The following is an 18,581-nucleotide window of genomic DNA, read 5'->3' as shown; positions in this document are numbered from 1 at the left end:
ATAAGTCAACTTTTAAAGAATCCAGAAAGTTAGTGTATTATTATTATTATTATTATTGTTGTTGTTGTTATTATTATAAAACAGAGTTAACCTGTGGTTTTATTTTTAAATATGAAAAACTTTTCAGTATTTAAATCAGTATAAATATCAGTGGTGAGTCGTGTATTTTCAGTGGATTTAAACTTTAAACACGTCTTATTATGATTATTATGACCAACATCATGGAAACACAATAAAATGTCATTTCCAAAGAAAGAAACTCATTAAGGCAGAAGCATCGATGTCGACGCAATAAAATGACAAAAATCTACATAAAAGTGAACTAATGTGACTGATGTTACAGCTGTTCTATAGACAGACACACAAATAAATACATATATATATTTATATACACACAGATGTAAATCTGTATTTTCTGTTGCTGTGGTCAAACGTTTTGTGACTGAATGAATCATGTTCATTCCTTCTAGTTTTTTACTCTTTGACACCAGAACTGGACCAAACAGACGAGATACGATAATTCTCTTTGTTTTCCTCAACATGCTGTGATTCTTGTATATTTAAATATATTTTTTATACTTTTGTCTAATAAACGACAAAAAAATTCAGATGAATGTGAAGTGTTTGTTTTTCAGCTCAGAGGAAAATCAAGTTTCCACCTGAAGAATATTTATAACTTCTCTAAGAAAACGAACGTCATGTTTGTTGTGTTGTTGCTGCGTCTTCAAACTTTACTGGAGATAAAAACATGTAGAAATAATCCAGACGAGCTCCAGGACTTTTATATTAAAATAAAAGTAGAAGGACGTTCAAGACAAATAACCAACTACAAAAAGAAATAATAATGAAGTAAGAAGAATCCTCTTTAAACCATGTATCGTATAATTTAACGGGTTCATCACTTTTTACAGAGTTGATGTTTTCTTTAAATTTAAATTTGAACGTAGATCCGGTGAAGCAGAAAAGTTCCTACGTCAGTACAGAAAAGTTAAAAAGAAAAGAAACGTTCTTCAGTTCTCCAGTTCCTGTTCTAGTTTTCATCATAACGTCGGAGTTTTAGGTTTAAGTGTTTACGTCAAACTCAGTATATTAACTGAATTAACAAACATCAAATCATTTAAGTCATGAACCTGATTCTGATTATGATACAAATGTTCACACGTCTTTAGACTTTAAAGGTCCTGGTCTCATTATTTAAGATGAGAAATTCACACGTCAGATTTCCACCAAACCAATGTTTCTTCCTTTTTTATTTAAATGTGTTCAGTTTAATGTCTCATTTTACTCTGAGATGAACAAGTGAAGCCAAAAATCAATGTAAAACCCAAAGTCTTTGTCTGATTTAACATGTGAACACACTTTCTTTCTAAAACATTTGTTCTTTCTAAAATGGAAATGTAATATTTTTCATTGGTAAAGCTTTGCTTTCATCAAACATCCAGACTCATAAATTATATTCTTCCTCCTTGACTGATTTTTCAAATAGTCCATTTTCTTTTTCTTTGTCTCAATCCCATGAAGGAACTCGACAGATGTTTCCAGATCTTCCTCCAGGACTTTGTCCGGATTCTCCAGGTTTTTACGAGTAAACTCACTGAGATCATTTCAGTTTTCTTGCTCCATCGTTGTCCTGAAGACTCAGTGCAGGTCATATTTCATATTTCATATCATATTTCTGAGCTTTTCCTGGAATGTTTCTGGTCTTCTGAGTAATTTTTATGAATTCCTGCTGCGGCCCAGATTAGAGCCTCTGACCGGCCGCTTTCAGCCCACACGCCCTATGTTTTTTTTTTTAACAGTGAAGACCAGCAGGTGGCGTCAAAGAGTCACTTATTATTATTATTATTCTGGTGACACACTCGTCCTCACACTCTTTGCTGCCTCTTGTCTCATGAGGATCCTGAAGGATGTTTAATGAATCAATGTGTGGATGAAATCAAACCAAACATTCATGTGTTCATGCTGCTTTAAACACTGACTCAAACTAAAATATAGAGTTTATTATTGAAAGTGTAAATTATCCTCTGACCTGCAGCAGAGACGCGACTGTGGACGTTAGAGAGAAACTCGGAGTAAAACTAACTGAATGAATCCGGTTTAGATCCTTTCATGAGAAATAAATCACGTTTTCAGCCTCAGGTCATGAAGTGAATTAAAGAAACTTGGAAGGAGAAGTTATTATTTTTATCACATGACTGAAGTCAGATCAGATTAACCTGGTTTTAATTAATTAGTTCTGCTCTAACGACACATTTCCATTAAAACGTCGACAGCTTCTACTTCCTCCAATACAAAAATCCTCCATTTAAATATATAAATATATGTGCAAATAAATAAATAAATAAGAAAAATAACAAATAAACACACGTGTTGAGAGGAAAACTAAATAAATAAGTAGCAGCTTTAGTTTTTATTGTCATTGAAAACAACAAAATACAGTTTGGAAGCTCTTTGGTTTGGGGGAAAAAATAGAAACTATAGCAGCTACACACAATAAAATACTTTATATACAATACAAACACCGGTAGCACAGAAATGAATGGAAGTGATGCAATGAGGGAAAAAACAATTAAACAACAGGACAAATTACGTCTGTGAGACATAAGACAGAATTAATAAGATTAGAAGAGAATCTATACAAAAATATACAAAAAAAATAACAGCACTCTGGAAAATATATAGAGGAAACATATAAGGAAATATAGGAACAGTCTGCAGAATAAATATCAATTTAAATATAAGTATAAATATGGGCTTATTGAAGGTGTGAGGGTTTTGAAGTTTTTTTATTATTATTAATATTTTTATTTTTTTGGATTTGATGAGTGTTTGTCTCCCCAGAAAGAAGAGTCCAGAGAGAGTTCGGTCCATGATAGTGTGACTGCTTTTCTTCCACATTTAAATCACAATAGAAACCTAAAAAATAAATATATAAATAAAATAACAAACATAGAAACATAGAAACCTGACTCCATATCCTCCAATCAGATTGAGGTGGACTCAGAGGCTCCGCCCCCACTCACCCCCTCCCCTCCCCGTCTGTCTATATAAAGAGTCTGGATCCTGAGCCGGGACATCCAGACCCTGGACCTGCTGCTCTGATCCTGATCCTGGTCCTGATCCTGATCCTGATGGTGGTGCAGGAGAGAAGCCGAGTGGAGGCGATGGAGGGAAACCAGCAGAGGGTGGAGGTCAACGTCCTCCTCCTGGGGGCCCACGGCGTGGGGAAGTCCGGTAAGAAAAGATTCATCAGTCCAGTTCAGATTCAATCAGGTTTTAATGTGAACTCAACAGTTTTTATCCAACTGAAACGTCTCCTCACGTCCTTATTCAACACATGAATGACTGAGAACCTTCATGTTTTAAAATATTTGTCATAAATTAAGATTTTTGATTTGATGAACCCTCTGGGTTCATCAAATTATTTAGAAAAAAAAAATTCAAGCAAAATGAATAAATATTCAGATTTTCCAGTGGGAAGTTTCATTTATTATGATATAAAAAATAATAATAAATCTAGTTGAATCTTGACTTTATTGTTTTGTCCAAGTCTGAAGCAAACAGAGACATAAATATGACCAGACAGAGACATAAGAGTATAAGTCAAGCAGAAAAAAATAGAATAAAAAAATAGTGTAAGAATGAGGTAGAAATTACAAGAAAATATTCTAAAATAATAATTAAATCAAATTTTTATTTACTTTGGTAATTTTGAGATTTAAGAGAACATGTGAATAAAACCAGATGTGGTTCTGTTTCATCATATTAATCTACAGAAAATGTATTTATTTATTTTCTCTTAATGTTTAATGGAAATAATAATAATAATGATAATGATTTAAAATTTGTTGACAATGGTTGGTTTCTCTCTGCAGCTCTCACCGTCAGATTTCTGACCAGAAGATTCATCGGCGAATATGGAGACATAGGTGAGTGTCTTTATTCATTCATTCATTATCATTATTATTATTATTATTATTATTATTATTATAAATACATGCATATATATGTAAATAGTATTGTGTTGTAATCGCCTGAATCTTTTTCTCTCAGAGACGATTTACAGTCGCGTCGACAGAATCGATGGTCAGGAAATCTGCTTCAACATCTGGGACACTCAGTTTAACCAGGTAGGACACGCACATTCAAAAAGTAATCAGATTACACACAGAAGTAATCAGAATACATTAAAAAAGTAATAGTAATACAGACTAAAAACAAAAGTAATCAGATTATAGAAAAATAAGACTAGTCCTCCTCTACTTCCTCCTAAAAGTTTAATCCTGAATGTTGATGAGTTTTATTAAATTTGAGATGATGATGAAGTGACTCCTCCTCCTCTCTCCGTTGTCAGGGCGACCAGACGTTCCCGCTCAGTGACAAACAGCTGCATTGGGCCGACGGCATCATCCTCGTCTACGACATCTGTGACCGCTGCAGTTTCGTGTCCGTGCAGCAGCAGCTGCAGCAGATCCGCCGACGCCGGAAGTCCTCATCGTCGGCCTCTGGCCCCGCCCCCGCTGTCGTCGTCGTGGGCAACAAGCGCGACCTGCGGCGCCATCGCAGCGTGTCCGGCGAGGAGGGCCGGCTGCTCGCCATGTCGCAGCGCTGCAGCTTCTTCGAGGTGTCGGCGGCCGAGACGTACCACGGCGTCCTGCTGGTCTTCCACCGCCTGGTGGACCTGGTCCGGGAGGGACGGGCGCTGAGGAAGAGCAACGGCGGCGGCGTCCGTGGAATCGTCAGGAGCGTTTCCGCCGTGTTCGCCAAGAAACGGGCCGAGTAGACGTGGACGTTTGTTTCAGAGGTCGGAGACCAGAAGGACTGAGGTCAGGTCGAATTAAAGGGGGTCAGAGAAAAGTCGGACGAGTGTTTCAGAGCAAAGAGGGCGACAGAGTATCTCCACGGCAACGGGAAGTTTGGTTCATGATCTTCAGAGGATGAAGCCTCAAGACCTTACTATGGACATACAGCCACAAGTTTACTTCCTCATTTCCTTCTCTACTTCCTCTAGTCCTTCCCTACCTCCTTCGTTACTTCCTCCTCCTCAATCCTCTTTCTTCTCTTCTTCCTCCATCTGTCAGGAGGTCTTCAGAGATCCTGTTCTTCTGTCATGTGGCCACAGCTTCTGTAAATTCTGATACAGTCATTACACCAGTGTCCATTTCCTCCTCTACTCCCTTCTTTCCTTCTGTATTTCCTCCATTTCCTCCTCTACTTCCTCCATTTCCTCCTAAAACCCGGGGAACAAAGTGAATCCGTGTGTTTGAATCCTGAGGGTTGATGATGTGACTCCTACAGAGTCGAACTTCCTGGTCACAGGTTTTATTAAATTTAGACATTAAATGTAAAACTGTGTTGTTTTTTTTAGGGATCTGACTTAAACGTATTTTAATGTTTGTGTTTAATCCTGTTCCTGTAAATAAATCTGTATTTATTTGTGTTGTACGGTTTGAATTAAAACCTGATGAAGAGAGTGAATATGAGTCAGTTTGAATCTTTGTTTCAGAAACACGTTTATTCACCTTCAACACAAAACATTTTTACTTCATTTGATCTTTTCTACGTTAATTTGCCTCCATTTCCACTAGTCCTTTCCTACTTCCTTATTCCCTTCACTACATACTCTTTCCTTCTTTACTACCTTCTTTCCTTGTTTACTTCCTCCCCCTTCAGCAGGGACGAACAGGCCCTCCATCTCCAGGCTGGAGCAGCGTCTTCTGGAGGGTCAGGGCTCTGAGGGCTTCCAAAGCCTCGGCCGGCTCGGGCATGGAGACTCCGCCGGCGGCAAGGATGACCATCCATCGTCTTCAGGAAGACACTGTTAGCGGATTGACGACGATACGAGCTGTCAGACACTAAGTGCTCCTGGTTCAGGAAGTCCTCGACCTCCTGAGGAGACGACTGCTGCAGCTGGAACACACAACAAGGTTAAATGAAGTAAGAATTATGTTTCAGGTTTAAAGCATGATCTACATTTCTGCATAAAAAACATCCTGACAGTAGACAAAGAGAACCCAATCACACACATGAAACGTGGTGTCACTAATGTCCTGGTTTGGGCCTGTTCTGCTGCATCTGCTCATCATTGATGGACCAATGAACTGTGAATTCTACCAGTGAACTCTAAAAGAAAATGTCAGGACATGAGTCCATGAGCTGAATGTGAAGAGAAACTGGGTCATGGAGAAAGACAAGGAGCCCAAGAACACCAGTGGTTCTCCAGAAGAACCGTGTAGGAGAACATCTGATTTCTCTCCTGACCCAATCGGAGGGGGAGGACTTCTCTGGACAGTCCACAGTGGACAGCATTGTTTTGTTTCCTTTGCAGATTTCTGAGCCCATATAGCAAAGCCATAAAACAAGCTTTTAATTAGTTCCAAATGCCAAGAACCGAGAATTATTTTGCATTTAAGACTGTGCTCATGGATGTGTTAATCCACATCCAGGTTCCCCAGAGATAAGGTTCAGACCTACTGGCGTCATTGGACCATCTGGTGAGATAAATGTCGTAAATAAATTAGAACTGCAGCACCTCTCTCTGACTAGCACTAGAAACTATGAAATGTACACTTTTAACCAAAAATACAAATTTAAATCTACACCCAGCACGTGATCAGTGTCAAAACCATGTTTTGATCATCTTTGTTGGCCTTATAATGACCAAGTTAGTCTTTGACTATTATCATTAGTGTCCACCATGGAACCATACTGTCATCCAGAGGCTATGCTAACCAGTGTTACAAAGCAAGACTGGTTAGCATAGCCTGAATATAATCTACCTTTCCTTCTTCTTGATATTAGTTAGCTTACTATTAGTTAGCTTACTATTAGGATATTGAGAAAAATTGAATGTGTTTGATTTCATCTCATGTCTCATCTTAATTCCGAGTTTAACATTGTAAGAAGTACCATCAGTATGTAATGGTCTTGAAATGAAAACACTCATATGTAAATCTTCCCAAAGGCGCAAAGACCAGTTTTGCAACAAAGGCACAAACCCCGGATAGACGTGATGTGATAAACTAGCATCTGGCCAGTCTGAGTTCAGCTCTCTTTCAGTCTTAGCTTAGTTCTGTTCTTTTCCAGTTCTTTTCTAGTTGTATTGTTGCCTGCCTATTGGCGTGTTTAAGTTTTATTCTTGAATTATTCTTGCCACATCAAACGCACGACTTTTTCAAAGTTCAAGCTGAATTTTGTTTTAATTGTTAAGACAATCACACATTAAAGATATTTTTGTAGATATTTTCGACCAGCCATCAGAAGTATTTTTCAATTTCACTGTTGTCAACTACTTGTTTTACCACACGTCATCAGACTTCACAAGTGCCACTTTGTCTGCGCAACACTGAAATTAGGTTCCGTTTGTGTCCTCATTTTCATTCACACTTCTCATTTTTGTTAAAATTTGTCCATCCCGTTATTCTCATCATTTTCTGCACCAATTGTTATATTATTCATTATATCGCTTATTATTTATTATTCACCATTTATGTAAATAAACCATATATTTTACTTAAGTCAATGTCAGAAAGGCCCTTGTGAGCTGGATTAGCTGATCACTGTCCTGAGAGCTGATGCCTCAGATATGAATAGACTGATTAATTTCTAATAATTAATATTGGATCAATATTAATTACTAATAATTAATATTGATCCAGTATTAATTGCTTAGTTATTACAATGTACTTTTTATCTGTAAGTGGTGCCCCCTATCGGCAAGTGCATTTATTAGAATTAAATCTTAATAACGCAATACCCTACAACGATTAAAGAAGTACAAGATGAATGTTTAGGAACGGCCAAGTGAAAGTCTTGACGTTAATCCAATAGAAATGTTGTGGAAGGACCTGAAGCATGAATTCATATTTATATCAATACAGTAACTGTAAACACTGAAGGAACTCGTTCCAAACACAATAAGACTGACTCTTCCTCTGAGATTAAACACCTTTGGACTGAACCACTCCCTGAATAACAGGTTAAAATTCAACATTTATCACAGTAGTCCTGGTTAAGCCCCGCCCCCTTTCTTGATTCACCTGAGACAAACCAGGAAACAGTTTATTATTGTGTGTGAGTAAAGAGAGACACAGACGATCAGATTCAGCTTCAGACCAAACTAATACCTTCCTCTGAGTGAATCCAGCTACAGGAGAGAAAAGTGGAAACTACAACACTGCTGCTTCAAGCTGCTGACTCTCCACACACTGAAGGTGAGTTTGACCAAAAACAGGAAGTTAGTAGAAGATGGAGGAGAGCCATGACTGACTGGACTTTGTGTCTGCTGTGTTCCAGCTTCACTCAGAGACTAAATGGCTTCCAGATCAGAGGCGGATCTCTGCTGTCCGGTCTGTCAGGAGGTCTTCAGAGATCCTGTTATTCTGTCATGTAGCCACAGCTTCTGTAAAGTCTGTCTGAAGAACTGGTGGAGACAGAATCCATTACATGAGTGTCCATGTTGTAAGAGAAGATCTTCAAGAGATGATCCACCTTTAAACTTGGTGCTAAGGAACCTGTGTGAGTCTTTCTTACAGGAGAGAGATCAGAGATCTCCAGAGGATCTCTGCAGTCTGCACTCTGAGAAACTCAGACTCTTCTGTCTGGACCATCAGCAGCCAGTGTGTCTCGTCTGCAGAGATTCAGAAAAACACTCCAACCACAGATTCAGACCCATCGATGAAGCTGCACGACAGCACAAGAAGAACCTTGAGGAAACTCTGGAGCCCTTAAAGGAGAAGTTAAAGGTTTATGAAGAAGTTAAAGTGAAGTTTGATGAAACAGAAAAACACATCAAGGTCCAGGCCCGACACACAGAGAGGCAGATTAAGGAGCAGTTCAAGAAGCTTCACCAGTTTCTAGCAGAGGAAGAGGAGGCCAGGATGGCTGCACTGAGGGAGGAAGAGGAGCAGAAGAGTCAGATGATGAAGGAGAAGATGGAGGCTCTGAGCAGAGAGATAGCAGCTCTTTCAGACACAGTCAGAGCCACAGAGGAGGAGCTGAGAGCTGAAGACATCTCATTCCTCAACAACTACAAGGCTGCAGTGGAAAGAGTCCAGCGCTGCCCCCTGCTGGATGCTCCACAGCTGCCCTCAGGAGCTCTGATAGACCAGGCCAAACATCTGGGCAACCTGGCCTTCAACATCTGGAACAATGTGAAGGACCTGGTCTCCTACACTCCTGTCATTCTGGATCCAAACTCTGCTCATTCAACACTGATCCTGTCTGAAGATCTGACCAGTGTGAGAGGAGGAGATAAACAACAACTTCCTGATAATCCAGAGAGGATAGATTTTTACTGGTCTGTCCTGGGCTCTGAGGGCTTTAACTCAGGGACTCACAGCTGGGATGTTGAGGTTGGAGATAACACATGGTGGATACTGGGTGTGTTATCAGAGTCTGTCCAGAGGAAGGGACGAATAGAGTCTGGATTGTGGGGAATAGAGTTTGATGAAGGTAAATATTTCACATATTCACCACCAGATCCTTCCATCGATCTCCCAGTAGAGAATAAGGTCCAGAGGATCAGAGTGAATCTGGACTGGAACAGAGGAAATCTGTCCTTTTCTGATCTTGATACTAACACACACATACACACCTTCACACACACTTTCACTGAGAGGATGTTTCCATACATTGACAACGTGGATAAACTCCCAGTGAAGATTTTACCAGTGGATCAGATCAGTTAGAGATAAACAGATTATAAATGTGTATTGTTTTGTCTCTTGGGCCTCAAGGTCCTACTTCCTGTTTAGGGAGGTGGCTAGGATCTGGGGAGGGGCTTGTTTTCCCTGATTGGTCACACCTGTGACGTCCACCTATAAATACTGGTTCAGTCTCAGTCTCCTCTCTGAGTTGAGGTTGTTGTGGGGACATACAGATTTACATATTGTGCCACTTTGCGCAATATTGATATTTTTGGCTACAATTTCATTAATAATAATAAATTAGATTTGTATTTAAAAGAGAAATGCGATTTTTTTTTTTTTTTCCACAGATATAATGGTTCTTAAAACATCTCATCAAAAGGACTATAGTTGAAAATGTGCCAGCTGGTTAACACTGGCACATTAACATTAACTAAGTTGATTAATGTACAATATCCCTTTTAAGTAAAATAAATAAATAAAAATAATAATAATAAAAGAAAAAAAAAGAACTATGGTCTCCATGTTTTGTCTTCTCTACCAGGCTGTGACAGCTGTAGCAACTAATCAGTGTCAGTGATCATAAAAATAGTTTTTCTGTTGACACGGTGCTAAAGAAGAACCAGGTGAATGTTTAGGAACAAGTCAAAGTCCTGACCTTCATCGAGTAGAAATGTTGGAGCATCAGCTGATGAGAGGAAACCACCAACATCTCACAACTCAGCTGGTTCTGTTCTGAGAAATGGGATCAGATTCCTCCAAACTGCTGTAGACACTGATCAGCAGTTTACCGTAAACCGGGAAGGATTCACTAACTTTTACAGCTGACAGATTTGAACATAAGATGAATATTTATGTGTCATGTGTTTGGTTGTGTTCTCTTTGTCGACTTTCAGGATGTTTTAAATAATTTTTCTGTAGAAATCTAGAAACTCCTGAAGGGACCAAGACTCATTTCTGGTTCTTGATCTCTGGTCTGGACTCACCATGCTGTAGAGGGGAGTGGAGTTGACCACCAGCTGCAGGAGGATCTTGGAGAGTTCCTGCAGGTCTCGCAGCATCTGTTGGATCTGGACCGGCAGCTCTCGGATCTGCCGAAGCGGAGTCAACTCGACCAAAGGAAGTGGAAGTGCAGGAAGTGCAGCAGTTCATCAGCCAGATCCAGGACCTTACTCAGCCCAGCCTGGAGGGAAGAGACGACCGACAGCTCCAGACCAGAAATGAAACATGGCTACAGACCTGTTACCCCTTTCATTCTTACTTGTCTATTTCTTTCTGCCCTTCTATACTTGTTGTCCTCCTCTAATTCCTCCTTCCTTTGATTCCCTTTGATGAATATGATGTTTCTCACGGAAGCACCATTTATGTTGGAAATTGTACACTGCCTCCTGCAGGCAGTGCCGATCAAGGTTATGCACTATAAATGTTGGGCTCTATTTGACATAGAGGACGCTATTTACAGTGCACTCAGGCGGGTTATTGGCTATCAAATCAGTAAAAGATTAAAATCAAAATATTAATAAGTACTATCAAAATTTAATAGGATTTAATTAACGTTAGATCCACCTCAAGACAGCCAATTTACCAAAAATCAGTCTCATAAAGGTGGGTATGCTAACTACTAACACAGAACCCGTTTAATAATTAACTTTACAAACACAAACAATGGTAACCTATTAATAGTAGCAAACCTGAAGGATGTAAGAGTTCTACAGCATAGAGATTGGCATATTCATTCTGATGCAACATTAATACACAAGCAAAGTTTCAAAGGTTTATTGGACACATCTAGAAACTGAAATAAAACATTAAACTAAGGTGAGCTACAAACACTATGTAGACGTGGATGTGTGTGTGTTAGTGTGTGTGTGTGTGTGTGTGTGTTTGGTGTGAGGTGTGAGCTCAGACAATGGACAAGATGGTGGCTGGTTGCTTTGTCGTTAGATAAAGAGTCAGTGCGTTTACATGCACATGAAAAAAAAAAATATTGCTTAATCGGACTATAACAGGAGAACTTAAGTGCATGTAAACACGTTACTCGGATTAAAATCAGAGTTCTCATTATCTGATTGAGACACCCAGAAAATGCTATTGGAATCTGACTTTTCATTGGATGATGCGTGTGCGCATGCTCCACAACCACCGCTGTGCTGGCGTGTGACCCCGGAACAAACACGTCCAAGAAGCCGATCACAGAAGAAGAAGAAGAGAAACGGCGCCGCTCGAAGAACCGTCTGAGGGACAGCGCGGATCTTACCTGCACCAGAAGTAGCGCGAACATTACGTACAAGATTAAAAATGTACTATTATCCGTCTGGTTGTTGTTTAAATGTCTGACACATGAACGACTCTAGTTTATTATATCACGTAATAGATCAACCAGAAATCGGGCCGTATTAACGTGGTATTAACCCGCTGAAAAGACACGTATCGCCCCCTAGTGTGGAGGAGGAGAACAGTTATTAGATTTTCTCTGCTGCATGTAAACTGGGACAAGGACTGTAGTCAGGAAGTAGAGTTTAGAGCAAAGCTCCATTAAACTCTGCATGTAAACACACTGAGGGTTACAACCAACTGGTCTCCAAGGTGGCCTCTAACCACATATGATGTGCGGGGAGGGTAACAAAGGTGTGTCCTTTGTACACCACGAGGTCACAAATTCAAGGTTAACTGACTATAGACGACAACAACAAGCTCAAGTATTCTATTGGTTTCAATCACTACATACACTGGCATGGGTGGAGTCTTCTATGCTTAGTCAAGGTGCCAAGTAAACTAACTAGGCCCAGTTAAGTTACAAAGAAGAAAAGATGCTGGTTAGTGTGCTGATTTGCAGGTCCTGCTGTTGGTGGGTTGCAAAGTCCAATTGTTGTTGTCCTTGTTGACTGAACTACAGCTGTCCTGGCTGTGTAGTTACAGTTTCGTTGAGGAGAGTCCTTGGTTCTCCTTGAAGAGTTGAATGGTTGTCCTGCTTTGCTTTGGTGGCTTCGTCGCTTGATAACTCAACTAGCAGACTTTGTGTCGTGGTAGTTCAGCCCTTGAATTCTTTGGTAGGCACTTGCGTCGCTACCAGGGTCCAGTCCAGTGGAGGCCTTTGCCTTGTGCAGCCTCATGGAAGGGCAGAGCTGTAGCAGTCGCTCCCAGTGAGGTGTGGCAGCTCCTTCTTGGGGTGTATGTGAGAGAAGAGAGAGGGGCATCTCTCCCTTTTATTGGCTTAATGACCTCAGAAGTCTTGGCCATACAGTGACCAATAGGGTCAAGAGTGGAGGTTTCACACCTAGGTGGTAGAAGGTGAAGGCTGCAGGGAGGTTGAGTCCAAAGGCCTTTTTTAGGCCTTTTGGAGAACAAAGGGAGCCATGTGGCCTTGTACTCCATTTTGGATGGGCTAGGGAGTCCCAACATTACTTACGTCTCTTCTTCCTCCTTTCCATCTCTACTCCCTTCTTTTCTTGTTTACTTCCTTCCTGTCCTTCTGTACTTCCTTACTTCCTTCTGGAGTATCTACTACCTCCTTTCTTTCTCTACTTCCTTCTGCCTTTCCTTCCGTTGTTCTCTACTTCTTTCTTTACTTCCTTCTTCCTCTACTTCTTTACTTCCTTCCTTCCATCTATTCTCCATCCTTTCATTCTCTACTTCCTCCTACTTGTTTTACTTCTTTCCTTTCCTTATATAATTCTTCTGTTTCCTTCTCTACTTCCTCTTTTTCCTTCTCCACTTCCTCCTAACAGCTGACAAACAGAGTGAACCTGAGTCATTTTGAATCCTGAGGGTTTTAAGGAAAAACTTTATTTAAAAATCAGTCAGAGGGTTTTAGAAATATGGAGTCATCTCATATATTAGTCACAAGAAGAATAAATACTCACTTCCTAGTTCAGCTGTTACTCCAGCTGCTCTTTAAACTAACAATGAAACTCATCCTTTTCTCTTTCATTCTATTTCAGAAACAGCCAAACCAAAATATTATTACTAACACAGCCTGGTATGTTGGGATCTGATTATTCTGCCAGGTTTAAATACTGTAGTTTAGTTCCTGAAACAGGAGAAATTTGTTGGAATAATTAAATGTTTTTCATATGTTGGTTACGTCCCTCTGCTCCTCAGGCCTCAGACTGGGCTTGTTCTTAATTACCTGAACCAGACACACCTGAGAAGATGTGGATAAAAGGCCTTGTTGAAGACAGCCACCTTTCACCTGCAGAGTATCACCTGTTGTCTTTTTAATGAGATAAACCCTCGAACGCTCTGAAATAAACGTTTTTAGTGTTGAGTCCTCCACACTGCAAAAACTCAGCTTAAAAAAAAAAGAAAAAGAAAAAGATTTTTAAAATGAGCGATTTAAATAAGACCACTCTAAATATGCAAAATTATCTGAAAATAGAACATGAGAGATTTTTAAACCAGTAAATATATCTATTCTCTAAGAGCTCCATATTTCTCCAGACTAGAGTTTCAGACTAGAAACAAAAAATTTAAACGAACAGTTTAGCCAGTAGCAGTAGCTGAGACTTTCCAGTCAGTTCTCATATTAAAACAGGAGAAATTTTAACTGAAAGTATTCGTGTCAAGGTTCTGTGTCTGTCTTTTATTTCGGGGTCATGTTTTGATGTTTCCTGTTTTATTTTGTGAAGTGTCTTAGTTTCCTGTCTGTCGTGTACCCTTGTGGTTTTTCATGTCTGTCTGTGTCACGTGTTCTTTTTCCTGTTTTATTTTCTTAAGTTGTGTGTTTTCTGTCTTGTGCCTCATTGTCCCTTGTTTATTGGTCTCACCTGTGTTGATTGTCCTCATGCATCTCACCTGTGTCCAGGGATGGACTGGGACTAAAAAAACGGCCCTGGACTTTGATTAGGCCCAGCCCAAAGCAATCGGCGCACGGAAACTCAACAACAACAATAACGCCTGCCATGAGTGTCACATTACTTTAACTGTGGCTCATGATACTATACCATCCAAATTATAGCAACAGCACTGATGTTGACTATGTTGTGTTAAGAGCATAGTATTCTAGTTTAACTTTAATACTCACATAGAAATGAAGGTAACATCACACTGCCATCCCTCTGGCTGAACCAATACAAAACAGGTATCTTACTGCACAAATAATAATACCACCGTTCAATGAAAATACACAATTACAAATGTAACTTTCGTATTCAAAGTCTTCAAAGTTTGTAAGCATTAACTATAACATTACCAAAACTTTAAAAAGTGAATGCACAACATATTTCTTAATATTAGCTACTACTGCATGTGGCGCATTTGATTTCTCCTCGCCATGTTTCCATGTCCTTGTCTTCAAGCCACGATTTTTGCCCTGCCATCTCATGATTCTTTTGAGTTTTGTATTTTGTATTTACCTGCCATGCACAGCGCCTTTTGTTAATTATTAAATACCTTTTTGTTTGAAGTTCCTGCCTCATCAATAGTCCTGCATCTGGGTCCTCACCTATACAACCTCCTCCATCCTGACAATTTGTGTTCATCTTAAACCCATTAGAATTGTTGTAGTTCTCATTTCAAGCATTAAGAAGTTAATAATAGACAAGTCATTTCAGATTTTACATTGTAAGAGCAAAACAAACCAATCAGAGGATGCTTCTGATCTCTGGGAGGAATCCCACAAGGATTTGTACTTGGCACAATTTTATTTTTCTATGTATCTATGTACACACATGTATTAAAAAGAAAACCTACCTTTAAACTTCCAACTAAAGCAGATAGAGAGTAATAAATCATATTTCTTTCAACAAATTTTGACTTTTTAAATTCAAATCCCATAATACTTGAGTACGTTGTTACCATGAAGGGTATCCTTTTCAAAAAAAAAAAAAAAAATAGAATGGAATAGGTTAATTTTTATTTCTACTTTTTTTCCAAAGTCCTCATGTGCAATATTACAATGTCACTCTTAATTACAATATCACTTTATTCTTATTTATTTATTTTTTTTACTCATGCATCACTTTATTTATTGCCGTACTGAATCTGCTGTTTTACATTTTTTACACATTGCTTTTTATATTATTTACCACAACTCATTTCACTCTTCTGTTACTGGCAGCGGGCCTGCCATTGCACACAATATGATGCTTTTGTTATTCTCTTGCTCTTTAATTTTTATGTACTGCTCTTCGCCCTCCTAATTGCCCCTCGGGGATAAATAAAGTTCTGATTCTAAGCTAAAGAAAGTGGATTGTAGCCATCCTGGTAGGCCGGACTATGTCTTCAGACAAAGAGTGCAAAAGAGAAAAGGTCAGCATGGCGAACTGTGGAGATTTAAAGAAATATAGATAGGGGTTTTTACTAGGAAGGCAAATGCCATTGATTTTAACATGGACCTTTTAACTGAACACAACCTCATACTTGAACTGAGGGCAGTTATGAAGACATCTGTAACAGCTGTTTTGATTACATTGCTGGTATGGAAGAGGGAGGTGCAAGTGGATTTGAAGGGGATGTAGCTGATGTGATGACAAGACTGCATGGTTGCCGCACAAAATATCTGGACACAGAGATCAAGCTAAAAAAAAAACATTGTGGTCCCGCCGTGCATCAGGTTAATTTGGCAGTCTAACGACAGACCTGAAGAACGAGTTTGATCAGGCTGTGGCGCTCCACCGTGTTGGTGAGATACAGAAGGCCGGGCCTGTGACAGATTGGTGGTTGGATACCAGTATAACATGGCTGATCTAGTCACAAGAGGGTGTTCCCCTGAACAGCTTGATAGTGTCTCCCAGTGGCAGAAGGGTGCCGAGTCCCTGACCAGAGCGGTGGAGGAGTGGCCCATGAAGTCACCAGGGAAGTCGTGAGTAAGCTCCAAAGGAAAGCTTTGTTCGCCATTGTTACAAGGGCCCAGGCAAAGGAGTTGTCTGCTCCAAGTAATCCTAGCCGTGTCGGTGCCATGGTCAAGGATGGTGCGATCATGTGGTCTCCTTCAGTAGATAATAGGGGATCCTCGCCAGATGCTACTACAGACACTTCTTAGACAGCATCTAGTGTCTGTAGTACAAAGAGGTTTTGGGGGTCGGCTCTTGTAGGTCAGGTGAATCTTTTGAGGTTTGTTACACTAACCAAGCTCTGTGGGGCTGTGGGATACGTCTGCAGAGCCATGCTCTCCTGGTAACTCTGCTCGGCTGCCCAGACAGGTGTGACCTTCCCCACGATGACACTTCCGTCTGGTCGTGAGCAAGGATGATGCAACAGGTCTCTTGTTGTGCCATGGCTGGATCCAGTCCACTGATAAGGAGAGACCTGGGTCCCACTGATCCCCTACAAGGAGTGGACCAGTACCCAAAGAAGCCCACTGTGCCAACAATGAAGGCATTGTGGGCACCCTACTTCGGATGAGGGCCTGGGTGCAGCAAGGCCCTAGAGTCGCTCGGAAAGTCATTGATTCATGTATATATTGCTGGAAGTGCAGGGCCAAGTTATGCTCTCAAGTAATGGGCGATCGCCCTTCTGTACGCACCGGTCTAGCTGCTCCTTTCGAGTACACGACACAGGACCTGTTCAGTCCGTACACTTTCCAACTTCGGTACCAACTTCCTGGGGACCAGGCCTGCGCTGGAGAATCTCTACAGCTTCCTGGCAGATATCAAGGAGGAAGTCCAAAGGAGAGCAATTGTGGCTGGGATTGACTGGGTGTGGGGGCTTAGCCCTCATCAGAACAGGGCAGCGGAGGCAGCTGTCCATGTGTTGAAGAGGTTGTTGAGCAGTGTTGATGAGGAAGGTGACTTGACCACCCTGGAGTTCCAAACTGTCCACTATCTGGCTGCCAACCTTCAGGTTCAAGAGGGGACCACACTCCGGATTTTGAATTCCCTACCTACCCATTCAGTTATCTGCGTGCAGTCCAGTGGGAGGTGGATAAGTTCTAGAGACGTTGGAGTCAGTTGGCAGGACCTTACCTGTTCGTTCGGCAAAAGTGGCATGCCCCAGTCAGGGATGTCTCCGTTGGAGACCTGGTATGGGTTGCAGATCAAATTGCCCTCCGGGGTCGGTTATTTGGGTGATTATTCCTACTGTCTGTACGTTATTCGTGGCTGGTGTATTAAACTGGCTGGATCTTCTTTTGAATGCTGTTGTTTTCACTGGTAAAGCTGAACTGGTGAGTTAGGATATATGTAAACGAAGTGATTACAACTTGTGTTGAATACCATATGTTCATGTAGGCAGATTGTACAGTGAACAAGATGTCTGTCATTTATGTTGTGATTTTGTGTCATTTCAGTTGATTACCTGGCAAACGGCATGGTTGCTGTTCAGGTGCTAGTTGGCATAGCATGTGTGATGTAGGAATGCTTATGAAAAATAAAACACGTGAAGGACAGTAATCAGATGTCCGTGCTTGAGTGTGACAATGTTTCACCAGTTTCACCAGAACAAGTGAAGTAAGAATTATGTTTCAGGATTAATGTATTATCTACATTTATGCAAAAAAATGAATCCAAACATCCTGAAAGTAGACAAGAAATATTAGATTTAAATGATATGTCATTATTATTACAAATCAGAGAGAGACTCACGGACAAATCAAATCAATCTTTTCAGAGATGAATCAACACTGCATTCCAGCATCAGAACCTCATCCCTCCATGAAACATGGGGGCGCTAATGTCCTGGTTTGTGCCTGTTCTGCTGCATCTGCTCATCATTGATGGACCAATGAACTGTGAATTCTACCAGTGAACTCTGAAAGAAAATGTCAGGACATGAGTCCCTAATATATACTGTACACAGTGAAGGAACTCACTCCACAATTAAATACATTTAGACTGACTCTTACTCTGAGATAAATGCTTGAAACATTCCCTGAATAACAGGTCCGACCACATTCAACAGATGGGTCCTGGTTAAGATCCGCCCCCTTTCTTGATTTACCTGAGATAAACCAGGAACCAGTTTATTATTGTGTGACTAAAGAGAGACACAGACGAT

At 40.4% G+C, this 18,581-nt stretch overlaps 2 protein-coding genes across 2 annotated transcripts; both read left to right on the top strand.

Moving 5' to 3' along the window:
* Nucleotides 1-3,071: 3,071 nt before the first annotated feature.
* zgc:171704 (Ras-related and estrogen-regulated growth inhibitor-like protein) lies at nucleotides 3,072-5,478 on the top strand. Its single transcript, XM_047597667.1, has 4 exons — nucleotides 3,072-3,234; nucleotides 3,876-3,929; nucleotides 4,054-4,130; nucleotides 4,355-5,478. Exons 1-4 carry the CDS (start codon nucleotides 3,132-3,134, stop codon nucleotides 4,781-4,783), a joined length of 663 nt encoding a protein of 220 aa, XP_047453623.1. The 5' UTR covers nucleotides 3,072-3,131; the 3' UTR covers nucleotides 4,784-5,478.
* A 2,589-nt stretch (nucleotides 5,479-8,067) lies between these two features.
* On the top strand, nucleotides 8,068-10,145 carry LOC125015737 (nuclear factor 7, brain-like). The gene is made up of 2 exons (XM_047597666.1): nucleotides 8,068-8,213; nucleotides 8,296-10,145. Exon 2 carries the CDS (start codon nucleotides 8,313-8,315, stop codon nucleotides 9,687-9,689), a length of 1,377 nt encoding a protein of 458 aa, XP_047453622.1. The 5' UTR covers nucleotides 8,068-8,213; nucleotides 8,296-8,312; the 3' UTR covers nucleotides 9,690-10,145.
* The last annotated feature ends 8,436 nt before the right edge of the window (nucleotides 10,146-18,581 follow it).

Source organism: Mugil cephalus, chromosome 11, assembly GCF_022458985.1.
Source record: "Mugil cephalus isolate CIBA_MC_2020 chromosome 11, CIBA_Mcephalus_1.1, whole genome shotgun sequence".
Taxonomy (NCBI): Eukaryota; Metazoa; Chordata; class Actinopteri; order Mugiliformes; family Mugilidae; genus Mugil; species Mugil cephalus.
Note: the sequence above shows the minus strand (reverse complement) of the source record. Positions and strands in the feature narration are given on the sequence as shown.

What these genes read in the sequence shown, in the direction of transcription:
- zgc:171704 (XM_047597667.1), top strand. Translation starts at nt 3,132, where the DNA reads ATGGTGGTGCAGGAGAGAAGCCGAGTGGAGGCGATGGAGGGAAACCAG. An exon ending in CGGCGAATATGGAGACATAG is followed by an intron (nt 3,930 to 4,053) that starts GTGAGTGTCTTT and finishes TTTTTCTCTCAG; the next exon opens with AGACGATTTACAGTCGCGTC. An exon ending in GGGACACTCAGTTTAACCAG is followed by an intron (nt 4,131 to 4,354) that starts GTAGGACACGCA and finishes CTCCGTTGTCAG; the next exon opens with GGCGACCAGACGTTCCCGCT.
- LOC125015737 (XM_047597666.1), top strand. Translation starts at nt 8,313, where the DNA reads ATGGCTTCCAGATCAGAGGCGGATCTCTGCTGTCCGGTCTGTCAGGAG.